General features: G+C 36.5%; 2 protein-coding genes across 3 annotated transcripts in view; one reads left to right on the top strand and one right to left on the bottom strand.

Annotated features, from left to right (window-relative positions):
- Positions 1 to 15,592, top strand: part of LOC105221225 (uncharacterized) — an 86,389-nt gene that overhangs the window by 20,708 nt on the left and 50,089 nt on the right. The window lies entirely within an intron of this gene.
- On the bottom strand, positions 1,100 to 15,188 carry LOC105221221 (homeobox protein orthopedia). Its single transcript, XM_011198010.3, has 5 exons — positions 14,671 to 15,188; positions 9,615 to 9,891; positions 9,046 to 9,175; positions 2,489 to 2,576; positions 1,100 to 2,195 (listed from the first exon to the last, which is right to left on the bottom strand). Exons 1-5 carry the CDS (start codon positions 14,798 to 14,800, stop codon positions 1,729 to 1,731), a joined length of 1,092 nt encoding a protein of 363 aa, XP_011196312.1. The 5' UTR covers positions 14,801 to 15,188; the 3' UTR covers positions 1,100 to 1,728.

The raw sequence follows: 15,592 nt of genomic DNA, 5'->3' as shown, positions 1-15,592 counted from the left end.
CTGTAATAAATTGGCTCATTTTTAATATTTCTCGTTATTAACCGAAAATATATCTATACTTATAAGATTTAGTCGTATAACTTCATTCAGTTCTCTTAACACAAGAAGAGAGCAGCGACAGATGAGAGTGCTTTGTGGCATATAAGCCCTGCAACAACTCAGAAATCGTTTCACAAACTGGGTACTTGTGTTAAAGACGTCTCAAAAGGTCTATTCTCTATATAGTTCAAATACCTTGAAAGACATATTTGATAGATAATAATGAGATATAATGAACACTGCTCTTGAGTTTGTTCTAAAAAATATACATGTATTAATGTTATCTGAAAAATCAGCAAATTGAAATAAATTGCGAGAAAACAGATGCTAATTTCAATCGAAGAATAGTATCTGAGAAAGATCCCAAAAACAATTCCTTTAAAACTACAAGTTAAATCCTAAACACTTACATACAAATATTGCTTTTGAAAATATATCGATTTGGACACCAAATCTCAACAACTTCAACATTATCCGACGAGACATTTTTCATAAAAAGCTCCATTCAGATACGTTTACAAGAGTTCGTGTTTTTTGCCGATGATAGCGATGCCTTAATAGAGATAATGAGTAGTTCCATAAAGTGAAATTATAAGTTATCTGAAGTAATAAGCTTCATTCCATTGTAATCATCGTAGATTTGTCTCTAAACTGTTCCATTTTACACTTCAGATTGCGACTCGAATAATTTGTTTTATATAATCTTCAATGTAAAAGATTAATGTCTACGGAGTGGTCAGAAACTAGGAACAGTCTGAGATCTTTGGAAGTAGAAATGTATAAAGTGGCCCACATCGTTCTATTTTGATTGTATCTTTTACTAGTACTCTAAAAAACATATTAATACTCGAACTGAGTCTGAGTATTTGATGATTTGGGTAACATGAAATCTAAAACATCTAGAATACAAAAATTTTATACGGAAAGAACCACTGAATCAGCAAGACTTTTGGAACCTCAATCATTGAAAGGGCGGCTTCGCAACAGAGGAAATATAAAAGAAATGTGTATTACTGTGTAAAGTTTTCATTTTATTTTATTCAGTATCCATATTATTTACTCTTTTCTATAATAATATTTAATGTACAATAAGTTTACTCTCTTAATCATTTCATCATATTTCTTATAATTTAACACTACTTTATTGATTCTCATTCCTTGGTTATTTTAAAATATACAACATAAGGTTCACAAAAACCACAAACTAACGAATTTCCGAAGCAAATCACATAAGATAACTTATTTGATTTATTTATTTATAATTTTAAATAATTATTTATTTGTTGCCTTCCTTAATGGAGCTTATCAAACATGCCATAAATGAAATCAATCACATATGAGAATATAATTATGGGATTATAATTACAAAAAGTTGTTTACAAATATATAAATTCGCTCTCAAGAGATATTTTCTAACCCACACACATTAAGTATGGGCATAATTTTGCTCACACGCGCCCCAGTCTTTATCACTTTCACTTCGACTTTCGAAAATTAAAAGCTACAAACTCCTACATGCTGCATATAAATTATTTATAATTTTATTTATTTACAAATTAATATTTCTCTGATAATGTCTGTTCACGTAACTATACAGATCTACTTAAGTATGTGCAGCGTGAAACAAATAACGATCTGCCACTAAACCGTGACCACCACCAAATGACCGCAGCTGCTTCAGAGCAAAGTTCAGTCCTCACTTTTGGTCACCACTGAGACGGGCGTCGAGGCGCTGCTCGCCACACTTGGCGCCAACGGGCTTTTGGGCGAGGCCGCAGCCGAAGATGTGTAGGTTACGCCGCCCGCCACTAGCGAGGTGGGCACCAACGAGACAAGCCCTACCTGCGGCTGGCTGGGTGGACTGTCACGCGGACTATTGCTGCATGGTGGACTCACTTGCGCCGCCGAGTGTAGTGACAGGTTCTGTGGATAGCCAGCAGCGAAGATGCCATTCAAATTGCTCAGACCCATGTACTGCGAGAGGAGTGTGTGGAAGTTGGGCAATTTGTAGTGCGGCACAAGGCTGGGTGGCAACAGTGCGGGGTTGAAGTGTTGGTGTAAGGCAAAATGTGGGGGCCAGAACTCGGGTGGCAATGTGGCCGGATGGCCGGGTATGCCGTGTGGAATCGGTAGGCCGAGTGGAAAATCAGGCAGACCTGGAAATGCAAGAAAGAGAAGTGTGTTCATTAGTAGTTGTCAAAATACGGAATTGCGTGCGAAACTCAAAAGGCGATAATTGAATTAATACAGAAATTTCGAAAGGTAAATATTAAAAGTCATGACTTAAGTACTTGTTAATTGCAAGCGTAATTAAAATAACATTAGCGTAAATTTTTTTATAAATTATACTTAGGAAACGGTTTTCCATGATTAATGACAAATATGAAAGTTAAGCAGAAACTACTAAGGAATTATGTTGATTTAATAAAAATAATTATGAAATACCAACCTTGATCGGGTAGCAAATATCCGTTTTTATCCTGATTCATAAACTTTTCGCGCTTTCGCCACTTGGCACGACGATTTTGAAACCACACCTGAAAATGAACAAGAAAATAATTTTATTAATTTAAATAGTCAAAAGTAAAAAAACGAATATTCATTTCATTAACTAAAAACTCGCAATTATTAACTGCATTATTTATGTAATTGCCTTGTCGAATTTAAATAGCAACAGCCCTCCAACTAATGAATATTCCACATCTGCTCTAAAGCAAGCCGACAAGGGCGCATATTCGCACGCCTGACCACTTTGCCGCCAACGCCATTCAACCTTCTTTTCACGCCTTGGTGAGGTTAGCTGGGGCAGCAGTATTACCTAGCATTACAATAGAATCCAATCGGAAGTCAGCAGCTCCTCTGCTTGTCTTCAGCCAACAACCCTGCATTAACCCCAACGGAGTCAAACGCATTTTCGCATAACCGACCCCGACTCTCAAATTAAGCTGACTGAGAAGAAAGTGCGCGGTTGATGCCACAGCCCAGGTTGCATGCAACTCTAACCGCCAGAGTTGCCACATCAGGTGTTCAGACAGTTGCCTATGGTGAAGCAGCAATCCATTTTGGCAAATTATAAAGAAACAGCAACAACAAGAATTATGAGCGAAAGGTGAAAGACTACCAAATGACCATCCAGCTCTTACCACCTTTAGGGGCTCGTACCTTGTTGAGACTCACAAACAATTATTAAATGCAATTTGCAATCGTGTTTATGCCGAGTGCGTCCAATTTAACAACAACAAATTATCACTGTACATACATACAAAGCGTATGTGAGAGCAAAAGAGGAAGAAGAGCGGGTTTTACCAATGTCCTTTTATTTTTCCTAAAACTTTATGAGATCTCGAGCTTCAAGGCCTTGAGTTCAAGCTGAGACTTCGATCGATTCGTATCGAACCTAGACTCACTCATACTTAACATATCTGTCTCACAAACTCAAATAAGTAAGAATCTTAGCCGTCTTATTTGCCTAAATCAAGTTCCAAAATTTAAATTTAAGTACTTCATATATAGTTAAATGAATGCATCCATTTACATCCATCACCTTAACTCACATCCGAGAACGCACGAAATTATTCGCAAATGTCCTTCTAGCTCAAAGCTTTTATCGAACTTCTGTTGACAGTCGAATTTTGGATTCGGTGTGGGCGTGCATGGAAAACATTTCCGTTAACATGCATGCTGCTGACAGAGAGCAATTTTCTCAGCGCCGAACGCTCACCACACTCACACTTGGATCCAGCGACTTAAATAGATAAATGCTTAAGTGCCCAGATTCTTTTGATGCACTGTACGCAAGCCTTGTCCTGTGGCTGGGGCGTGTCTGCGGCGAGTGTGTGGCTGGCTGTGTGTGTGTGGGTTGCTTTGCTAAACGCTTGTTGCGGTGGGGTATTAAGAAAATTAATTGTTTGTAAGCAAATTTGCACAAAGCCAAGGACCGCAAAACGGCAGCGATCAGCACCTCAATGGCAGGTCAGGTCAGAGAGGCGAAAACAACGAGGATGTGTTGCAAAGTTCAACAAAGTCGGAAAATTTCAAATTGACAAGAAGTTGATGAACTCGCAAAAAGGGGGAGCAGAAGACATGTAAACCGATGAAATTTTAAACACAATGCCCAGCCAAGTGCGAATATTGAAGCTTTCAGCCGGTATACGGGTATTTAAGGTTTAATTTCAATAAGCGCTACGCCTCCCTGAGGACAGACGACAAGCGAACGTCGGCAGCTGCGTCGACTGTTCGCCCAACAATGGCGGCGCAGCAATGCGAGAATAAAATTAGTAATGATTTCCTGGCAATAATTGCCCTAAATGCAGCTATTTCTAGACGACAATGCTGGCCAAATGGAGGGTGGCGAGAGTGGAGAGGCAGAGCAGAGTGTGGCAGATATGTGCAAAGATGATTATTGTAATGATGAAAATGGGTTCGTTGACAATGAGCAACATTCTAGCTGTTCTTAGGGCTCACTCTGGCGCTCAAGTATGTGTGTAAGTCATTTTGACTCGTCACGTGGGTGTGTATATAAGGAGTCTTTTAATTGTTAAGACTGCTGTAATGGCAAGTTAATATTTGTATCATTTTCTGGCACTGAGATGAAACGAGAAACATAATTGTGCTAAATGCTTTGCTTTATTCATTTATGCCCAGAGAATAGTCGGATGTGTAGACATGCTTCCGGGTAATTATGTCAGCTGTGGCATTTTATGCATGCCTTCATTTGCTAATGTTGCAAGACGAATGTGTTTAGGACGATAAAATGCAGCCATGAATGAGCTACAGTTACTGCATATAGCATCAACTCGTTGGAAATCGAGGGCGCCTGAAAAGCTGTATATGTTTGAAGTCGCAGCCTTTCTTCATTTCATTTTATAGAAATTATTTCATTATTAAAATTTTATTAATATTTAATTTTAATATTTATTTTTATTATTTTTTTTTGTTCCAATCGAGCCATATTTGCTCATATCCATATCACCTAAAGTCCTCACCAAGCATATTTGTACAAATAATTCCGCCGTCACTTTTAATGCCAATGTAAATCAATGAGCTTATCAATAGCTATTATATTTTAATACAAATGAACATATGCTTTTTTTGTTGCACAACAACCCTCTCAAAGCAGAAACGACGAAAATCTATATAAATTACCCGATACTAAACTAGTTACCAGTCAGTTACAAGCGCAAATCCTCACATACTCCGGTCTTCATGTGTGTGACCAATGCGATTGTCTCAATTCTACACACACACATACATACAAGCATGCTTTTATAAAAAAAAAAACAAAATTGTTGTCGATTTAATTTTTTCTCACTCAATTTGCCGGCAACCAGTCAGTCGGCGCTCGTGTCCTTCCAAGTGCATTAAATCCGAAAATAATTGCCATCTTCATGCCAACATGTTGTCCGTGCCAAGTCCATGTGCCCTTTAGAAAGCACACACACACGCACACAGTTGAGGATATACATATGTATCTATGTATGCTACAAACCCGTTGAAGGCTCATCAGGCTTGATTCGATGACAGACAGCCAAACAACAACAGCATGCACATATGTTAATATGTATATACGTTTATGTGTGTATGTATGTATGCATATAAAAAGTGCGGTACTTGTTAGCGATTTAGTGACTACTAATCGGTGTATTTAAAAATGCTACAACACGCTCATTTATCCTCATACGTTCAGTGTCCATATTACAAGTATGTGTGTGTGTATGTGCGGGTTATGTAAAAGCAATTGAAGTGCGCGCGGGTGTGAGCGTGTACGAGTATTATATGCGATTTTTAATTTTTTTTCACAAAATTGATACTATCAATGACCAATTTAGCTAACAAACGGATTTGTTCCAACAAAAACCAGACGAGCACACACCCAATCAAATATATATATCATAATTTTTTCTAGCTACATAAGTCCTCAAACGTATTATAATCTCAACAAGAGCGAGTTGAGGATGTACAGCAAGCTTTTCAAAAAGGTATCAGACACGAGTACAACAACACATGTAAACATATACTTACATATGTATGTAGGCATGTGTACCTGATAAATCTCTTGGTTTGTTTTTTTGTTTTTGTAATAGCACTAAATCCGTTTTTGTTAATTTCGTACACAAATTGTTCAATACACCGTTATCGCACTTTGTTGTTATGTGTTTTTTATTGCCGTCATTATTGTCATGTCATTAGGGGAAAGGAGATTGCGCTGATTGATCATCATCATCAGCGAAGGGTGGTGCTGTGGCGTATGCTCAGACACTCGCTGTTTATGTTTAATCTGTGCGCTTGTTGGGTCAAATTAGTGTAAAAACAATAACAACAAACACTCAATAGCCAATTTAAAAATGCCCTTAATGGCACTTCAATGAAGCTTGCGACTCATGCCCAACTGTTTGCGTCGCTAAAAACTGTTTGAAGCTGAGCTGACCGATTAATAGAAGTTGAGTGTTGATTTGGATGATATCACATGGAAAAATTGGACTATGATCCCTCTGATAAAAGTAGTATATTATGTGAAATGGTAAATTTTTTTTAAGGTTTTTGAGTAAAAATTTCAGGAAAAATTTGAAAAAATAAATGTTTGATACAATTTATTTATGTTTTCGTTCATTGAAAAATAAATCTATAATTTTATGCGCATAAAAATCGATTTCACATGTCAATCAGCGCCCTTAACCTCCACCAAAAATATGGCGATATAAACGCCGCGACCTTTTTATTGCCTAAAACTCGATCAAAAACCTTTCATCAAACAAATCAATGACACCGTTCACTAATACCCAAATGCAATCGAATGTAAAATCGCTTTTAACAACTCATTGCAGCACTAATGAAGGTGTGTAAAAGCAAGGAAAGAGACACCCCTCGAACTCCCTGACACTCAACATAAACGATTTGTACAACATTTGAGTAAGCGTAGCATACATGCAGGCGCATCTGGGATAGTTTTAAGGCACCACCCCAGTACCCGTTGACTGCAAATGTTTTGTGTACACACAAAACGATTTAAAGTGTTTTAACGCTATTTACTAATGCGGCACAAACACACACCGAATTCGTGCCACCAGCAACCACTACAAATGAAATCAAAGCAAAACACACCAAGTTGCCAGTAAATTAAATTCTCATCAGCGCAAAAAAAGCGAAAGCTATCAACAGCTTTGCTTTGGAGAAACGTCGATATGCTGCATAGCGGACGGCGCGTGCAGCATGTAATCGTTTGAGTCGACAACAACAACTGTAAGTCGCTACTTGACTGGTATTCTTATGCAAATTACGGGAGAGAAACACACACAAACACACACATGTGCAGTTGTATGGCAACGGCGCGCAAACGCTCCCTATTACAGCTAAAGACTCAACAAATCGCCACAATGATGCACAATGCTCAATCCGACATTTGAATTAACAGTTGAACTGCTACTTACTTCAATACTCAACTCATTCTCATTCACACACACACACACATATATATATATAAACAGGCTTGCATTCAGTGTTGTATGCGGCAGTGCAACATTTGTATTCGTTACGCTTGATTGTTGCAATTGTTGCCATTGTAATTTGCATAATTAGCAACATAATTGACTGGTGCTTCTATGGATATATGTATGTACAGTTAAGTGCGCTACTTGACAGTGTTTCCCACTCTTTCACACCCACACCAGCTTATATGCGCTTAATTGTTGCTAATTAACCCGTTAATCTGGAAATTGAATTGTGAAAATAACTGCAAAACAAAAGTAATTGCTGAATTGAGAGCCAATAATTATGCCGTCAATTTGTAATTCGCATTGTGGCAAGCGATTAACTGGCTTTTAATTTCATATGTGTGTGCTCTGAATGCTGTATTATAATATTTTCATAAAAATTCTTTAAATATCTCATGAATGTTGCTTTAAGTTGGTACTCGAAACTGGATAATATAGAGCAGCAATTCTTTGTAGTATAAATATAAATAACGGGAATTTTTAAATTTAAATTTACTCTATCATCAATCGACCGATTTTTAAGATTGTGGTAATTTTGGGAAGGTAATAAAAGCAGATCTTATTACGGTATGGAAACCAGATAGTGTGGCTTTGAAATATGGAAGTCTGAGACACAAAAATGGCAAAAATTCTTAATTTTTCAGGATTTCAAGCTCCTTGCGCAACCCCTAAACCTTTTTTGATTGACCCAAAACTTTGTTTAAACTAGTTTTTGGGCTAGGTTGGTACTCGAAACTGGATAATATAGAGCAGCAATTCTTTGTAGTATAAATATAAATAACGGGAATTTTTTAATTCCAAAAATGCAATTGTCAAATTATTTTTATTATATTTATTAATGTGAACGAATGATTTTTTTTTTCAAAAAATTCCCGTTATTTTTTGAACACACTAAGCAGTCTCTTCACGCAAAAATATGTTTAAAATAGACTGTTAACGACTAAGTTCCAGCAGCTGGAGGCTAATAAAATTGTTACTTCACTATTAGAAGCTCAAAATCACAGAGCACTCATAATTTCTTTCCTTCACCACTTATTTCGATATTACAAAAAAAGTCTCTCATGCAATCTTTCCAAAAACGAAAAACTAATACCAACAACACCAAAAACATATTTAACTATCAGTTATCGCCACCAAAACTAATGCTTGCCCTCTTGCAAGCATCTCATCATCCACTTACAATCAAATTGACTCACGTGATCAGACAATTCAGCACCCATTAATGCAACCATTATAAGTGATATCAAAAGTGCTTTATTGCAACAATCGCCATGGGAACATCAGTACGAAAATAAGATACAAATAAATTCTACAAACACACATATGTAGAGTAGAGGCTTATAAAAAGCAGCAGCGTGCAGCAGCTGCCATTGTTTGTTGCTAAAATGCGCTAATCCGTAAATAATTACGAAATCAGATAACAATTCTCAAGCTGCAGTCAATTTCATCATCTACTTCTATGTATGTATGTGTGGCTTGTAATAGCTAATAAAATCACAATTCATCGTCTATTTACCTGTACACGTGCTTCGCTCAAATCCAAGCGCATCGCCAGATCTTCCCTTGTGAAGACATCCGGATATTGTGTCTTCTCGAAGGCGCGCTCCAATTGATGCAACTGAAATGTTGTGAATGTTGTGCGCGATCTGCAATGAAATCAAAAGAAAATAATTTAATATTATTGTTGTAATTGTAGTTAGGACTCGAATAAATGAAGTCATTGTAGAAATGAAAGAATTTGTGTCTGAATGTATCAAAGCGGCCGCTTTGGTAAGACGCGCGGAAGCTAAATTTAATGCGATTTCTTTTCACCTCATGCAATTCGCATACAACGGTATTCGAGTTTATTATTTAGAGATCTTTAAGCGGATTTTAATTTGCCAATAAAAAGTATAGAAATAAACCTTTGAAGTTAGTTCGCTTTTTTTGAACAATTTAGTAAAGTCAATGGAAACAATTTTAACGAAGCAGAAGAAAAACAATTTCAAGGGGCACAGCTTCTAAAAAAAGGCTAAATGCTGCTTTGAAAGCAATATGAAGATTCTAGAAAAATATATTTTCGAAATGATGTTGTACAATGCTTACCTTCGAACCTTACGCGGTCGCTCCATGTCGCCCAAATCGTGTCCGCTATTCAGACTATTCGACAATTCATCATCATTATCCACATCGAGACCGTTATCCATGTTTGTTGGTGATTCTTCACGTTGAGCCATATGATGACTGTGATGCAGCGAATTCATGTTATTCATATTGTTGTTGTTACTACTACTAGAGTGGTTGCTAAGATTATGATTATTCATATTATTGTTGTTGTTATGTAGAATATGTATTTGATGGCTATTCAAGGATTCGGCGGAATCTGAAAAGTTAAAAATGAAAATTTTGGAATTAAAAAATAATCAAACTATGTGAAAAATATAATTTATTAAAAACAAAATAGTAAAAAATTAAAAATAATATAAAAAATTATTAAAAAATAGAATAAAAAATATGAAAGTATAAAATAAAAATATAAAATAAAAAAATATATAAAATAAAAAAAAAATATAAGAAAAAATAATAATAATTCATGTTCTGTCTTCAATATTTGTATTCAACAAGGCTTCACTGTATGCCATACACACGCATGCATGCAGACTTACTTAATTCATTGCACACCTTTTCGGGGTGGTTGCGCTTACATAATTCATATTAATAGCATTAAAAACAGTTTAAATAGCTAGTCGACTAAACATTAGCGTTTCTCATTGCTTTTTAAGCACATTCAATAGCCGCTTACTTTTGCTTACGCACAGTCTCGCACCAACCCACTTTTCCGCCCATTCCATGCCGAAGCCGAGTCGACTCGACTATAAACAAACCAATTCAAACCGACTTCTCAGCACCGTTAAACAATTGAAAATTTCTTCTTCAAATACTTCACGAAATAATTTCCAAACAATAGCAACAACAAGCATTCTGCATGACTTTGCCATACAACAAAATCCAAAACACACACAAACAACTACAAATGTTCTTCCATGTGTTTGTGTGTGTGTTTGTTTGTTTGGATTTTTCGCCAATTGTGCACTTCTTTGCTTGAATGCGCCGCTCAATTCGCATTTTCGAGCGCACATACTCGTATACATATATATTTACCGCTTATCGGTGCAAATTTCAAAATCAATAAATCAAAAGAATTTTTTCGGTAAACACACACAATTGCCAAGTGTGCAAACAATGGGTTAAAAAATTGCAAATTCAATTCAATAAAAAGAATTAAAGCGTAGCGTTTGCTGCCACATTTCCATTGAGTTTCAATTGAATTTGATTTGAAAGAGAAAAAGCCCATTCAAGAGTGTATTTAAGTATTTTGGCTACCACTTAGCCAAGTGTGTATGTATGTGCTGTGTGTTTGTATAGAAGCTTCATGTGTGTTTTCCATGCCTTCTATGTATGTACGAGTGTGTGTGTTCGCCAGGGTTTAAGCAGCAATTTCCTGCGCTGGCAGCATTCACCAAATTGAAAATTCGACTTGAGTGCGAATTAGATTTCATTCGACTTGACAGCATTTACTTTAGAGTCTCAAAAAGAATTCAAGGATATCCAATAAATCATAAAAAATATTTATTTTTAATAAAATTTGATAATTGAAGCAATATATGTTTTCTTTTAATGTCAAAATGAGTCATAAATTCATTCGAAAACACAATGCTCCAAAGAAAATTAAGCGATTAACTGAACGCCTGAAGATATGCTATAAATATTCGTAAAGTAATCAATATTAGCAAGACACAACCACGTAACACTATTTTTACCTTTAATTGCTGTATTTTAATAATACTCATGTTGGAAATTTTATTAAAAAGTATAATTTCTTTTAAGTACAGTTTAATATTTTCTGCCTCAAAATGCACTCGTAATTGCACTTGCTGTCCCATTTTCAAAAATAATCCACTAAAAGCCCCTTTTTGGTCTTTCATAAAGCATCGAAATATGCTGTTGCCCATTGCTGGCGACTGATCAATCGAATATTCAACAACAGTTACGTGCCACAGCCACAGTTTCCTCTTTAGCATGCAAATTGAAAATGCAGGTATTGAGTGTAAACCACATGTCATACCTTCGCATGAGTCGCCATTAACTCAATTATTGATATGGTTGACCATGAAATGGATCAGCTTAGTGCCATAAATAACTGTTCACAAACACCATCAAAGCATTCACTACACCTACTCAGCACTCAGCGTTGTGGCTCAATCAATGGAGCAGATTACTAAACAAAATGCCATCAATTTGGCTAAATATTTACAGATAAGCCACTCAGTATACATATGTATATTGCATGATGTATGTATGTGTAAACAAACTCTCCTGAATAAAGCTAGCTTTTATGAGCATGAGTGTGTGTGCGGTTGCCAGCAATATCACACTCGAGGAAAAACCGCAGTGTGTGCAAATATTTTGGCACCTTTGGCTGTTTCAACTCCAACATACAACGAAAACAGCAACACGTAAGTGAGGTTATATTAAAACTGGCGGCATCTCACATATATACTGTGTATATATGTATATGTACGTATGTATAAGCTTAAACACACATTATTTGACTCATGGCGGCGTTAGCGTCAAGTCCTTTTGATTTTATGCAAATTTTATGGAACCATTTTGAGCTGAGTAAAAGCGGCCATGCCATTGCCTTTAATAGCAGAGACTGTTGTTGTTGTAAATATTATCGCATAACGTAGTATTAGTGGGTGCATTTGACTGAAATTGTGGGTATACGTTAGATGAGTTTACAAAATTTTATTTTATAGGAGTTGAGGTACTCACGAAGTGTAAAAGTTTACGAAAATTAAAGCTTAAAAACAAATAAAAGTTCAGAAAAGCTGTCTGTAAATCTCAGCTAGATCGATTGTAGAATATAACAGTAAGATTTTATGACATCCGAAAGCTAAAGAGAGCTTTGAAACTGTTTGAAATTTAAAGCATTTGAAAATCAATATTTCGTGCAATTATTGAAAAAATTTTATTATCCGCATAAATATCTGAAAATCAGAATATCTAATGGGCGTACTCAAATCACCTTGATAGGCTTCCTGTGGTTCAACGCATGGGTGCTGCAACTAATTATAGCATGTAATGTATACTTTAAGGCGTTCGAACAGATTTTTTGCGAATTTCTCAGCGCAACAATAAATTTCACTCGACCCACCACGCCGCAGACATCCCTACTAATAATAAGCGTAATGTAATGTTTCAGTTACAAATTTGCTTCGGGCTAAATATTTATGTGTGCCTCGTTGTGTCGGGAATACGAAAATCGTATAATGTCACCGCGGGACATCGGCGTTTGGCGTTCGGCAGCGCAATGCAATGACGTCGCTCCGAGCAGCGGGCACTTGTGACCAAACAAATGGCAATACTAGTTTGATGTTGAGTTAAAGCCTACAACAACAACATAGTAATTGCGTGAAATTGCAATTCAATTACAACAACACGTACAACGATTGGCATAAAATTAAGAAATGTTTTACTTTTCTATTTTGTGTTTCGCTTACTCACACGCCCATCTAGGCTGGTATTTTGTTGATATTTACCCCCGTATTTAATTCGATGATAAGTAATTTGATGCCTACGAAATTGCCACTCACTAGCTAGAATGAATGAAATATAACAACTATAGGAGAGTCAGGATTGAATATGTTTTCATTGAAGCCTCGTTGTGCTGAATTCAAGCAGCAGAATTTGCAATCATACAGTCTCTATATAAATACACATTTCTCGTCCTTTTTCGCTCTCCGGTATCCCGCTGTGCGTACACGGCAACTCTGCCGTCGCAGACATATCGTTGAGTTGTGAAAAATTATTAATTTGAGGCTCATTAAAATTTGATTACACGTTATGCCATTGAACACACTTTCCGAGGGTCGTCAACTCGTTTTATTTGTTTGTGGGTATGTACGTGAGTCTTTATTAGAACGCATTGATCTTATGACAACTCGCAGATCGCTCGATTGTAACAGCTTGAGTTTTACAATATTATTGCCAAAATGAGATTTGAAATTTAATTGCGCTGTTTACATTCTTCTGAGGCGTTTGCGCTTAAATCTTAGCTATGACGCAGATTTCTGGTATCAAGTAAGGCAGAACAAGATATTGCTCCTAATGTCAGGTTCATCCTGCGCTACAAACTGGAGTTAAAGCTTTTTAGCCACGTCTTCACAATGAAGCAGCGCTTAAGAAATTAAGATTTTTATCTAAATTAGTAATTTTTCTGAAACAAAATTGACTATTGTTCTGAGAATTTTATCAAAAAACACTAAAAACATCATTAAGGCGAGCTAAAAACAGTAGACAAGTAAGAAACTATTGACTAAGCATATTATTTAATCAGTACTAAATGCCAATATTGCCCATAAACTCGATTCTTTGACATTTAATATTTGGTCAACAAAAATACCTAATTTGCTGCTCCAACCAAGGTCCATATTTCCAGGAAACTTTTCTAAAAGGGATTATAAATATTGCTATAAAAGCAGTCTAATATCTCCTTTTTGATATAAATATGCTCAAAACTGTTTTTAGTTAAAGTTAAAGTAAAACTAGTTTGTCCGTAAAAGCTTCAAACTAGAACTCGTTCAAACTAATCAAAATTAACAAACTCATAATTTAGTTAATTGCAGAGTCTTATAAATGAAACTTAGGCTATGGATACTTGATAATTATTTAACATAAATTAGATAAGCATATAGACTTTAGCCATTTCCTAGGACCTCAGTTTTAATAGATGAAGCAGTAAGAGTAAATAAGTATAATATCAAGAAACAGTCGCTTTCTTGAGATATTCGGAAGCTTAACAAAAAGCAGCTTACTAAGCTGTGCCCACATTTTATTACCAACAAGTTTACCCAGAGCGATCATTATATTGATCTCGCTGTAAATTATAAAAAAGTAAAGCGACGGCAATCGGAAGGAAAAGTGCATATCACTGGAGCATATAGCTTCCAGCTACATACCTTACCATAATTTTTGCAGAGAATTATCCGAACATTTTCAAGAATTATTGAAAGAAACTCAAGTTGTTTTTAATTATAAAAGAAACAATAAATTTCATTTTATATTATAAAAAATAATATAAAAAATTCTATAAACTCACCTCTTCGCTTCGTTTGTGTACCCAAAATTTGATCGATGCTGTAGACAGCGCGTGGTCTTGAGACGGGTCCTTCCTGAACCGGACGCATAACGGGAGCCATGATGGGATGTGACGTTGTGGTGGACATCATTTTCGAAAAGTATTTCTGCTTCTCAACTTGACACTAAAACTTTGCACAATTCTCAACTCCGTTAGATATTAGTAACCGATCGCTTGGTTCACCGAGGTTCTTTCACGTTTAGTAATAAATTTACTAACAATAATTAAGTTTGTTAATTGCACTTTGTAAACAATAAGATATAGGCTTGTTTGTATTTTCATCAACATAGATTATTCACAATTAGTTAGTTGCACACTGCCGTTATACACACGTTGCTTTTGTGAAAATCACATTTCCCGCGCGCACCACATATAATTGATGTTACGACCAACAACCACCGACTGACACAACAACCGCCTGGACTTTGCTATTTGAGTGCTGCCAAATTGAATGTGTCGACTCGACCGAGCGGGCTGGCGGCAAGTGTCTGAATGAAACGGCATCACGGCGGCCACGGTGTAGAGGTCCTGCGATGCGTTGCCAACCGTTGACAGTGAGTTGTCCTGTGAAATGTGCTGAGACAAGCAAAGCACCCTGCAGCGCGTTATCTCTTTCGCACTTGCGTGCTGCAGCGAGCGTAGGGTAGTTTTCCGGTTCTTGGCCATTATGTGCAATGGGTTTGCAGGTAGGCGCTAAGACACATTAAGGGGTGTTACCACACTCTCGCACACACACACACATACAGCGCTCACCAAGCAACTCACACCCAGTCAAGAGAAGCATCAACGCCATTGCGCTCGTGCGGGAAAATGAGAAAACACACAAACAACAGACAACAACAATTACAAATGTACGCATTCTGGAAAAACAAATTGTTGAATT

Source organism: Zeugodacus cucurbitae, chromosome 6, assembly GCF_028554725.1.
Source record: "Zeugodacus cucurbitae isolate PBARC_wt_2022May chromosome 6, idZeuCucr1.2, whole genome shotgun sequence".
NCBI lineage: Eukaryota > Metazoa > Arthropoda > Insecta > Diptera > Tephritidae > Zeugodacus > Zeugodacus cucurbitae.
The sequence above is the reverse complement of the archived record's forward strand: the minus strand, read 5'-3'. Positions and strand labels throughout refer to the sequence as shown.

Excerpts from the sequence above, each read along its gene's own strand:
- LOC105221221 (XM_011198010.3), bottom strand. The coding sequence starts at position 14,800 with ATGATGTCCACCACAACGTCACATCCCATCATGGCTCCCGTTATGCGT. Across the intron at positions 9,892-14,670 it reads TACACAAACGAAGCGAAGAG|ATTCCGCCGAATCCTTGAAT; the intron begins GTGAGTTTATAG and ends TTAACTTTTCAG. Across the intron at positions 2,577-9,045 it reads TGAGCGAAGCACGTGTACAG|GTGTGGTTTCAAAATCGTCG; the intron begins GTAAATAGACGA and ends GTTCATTTTCAG.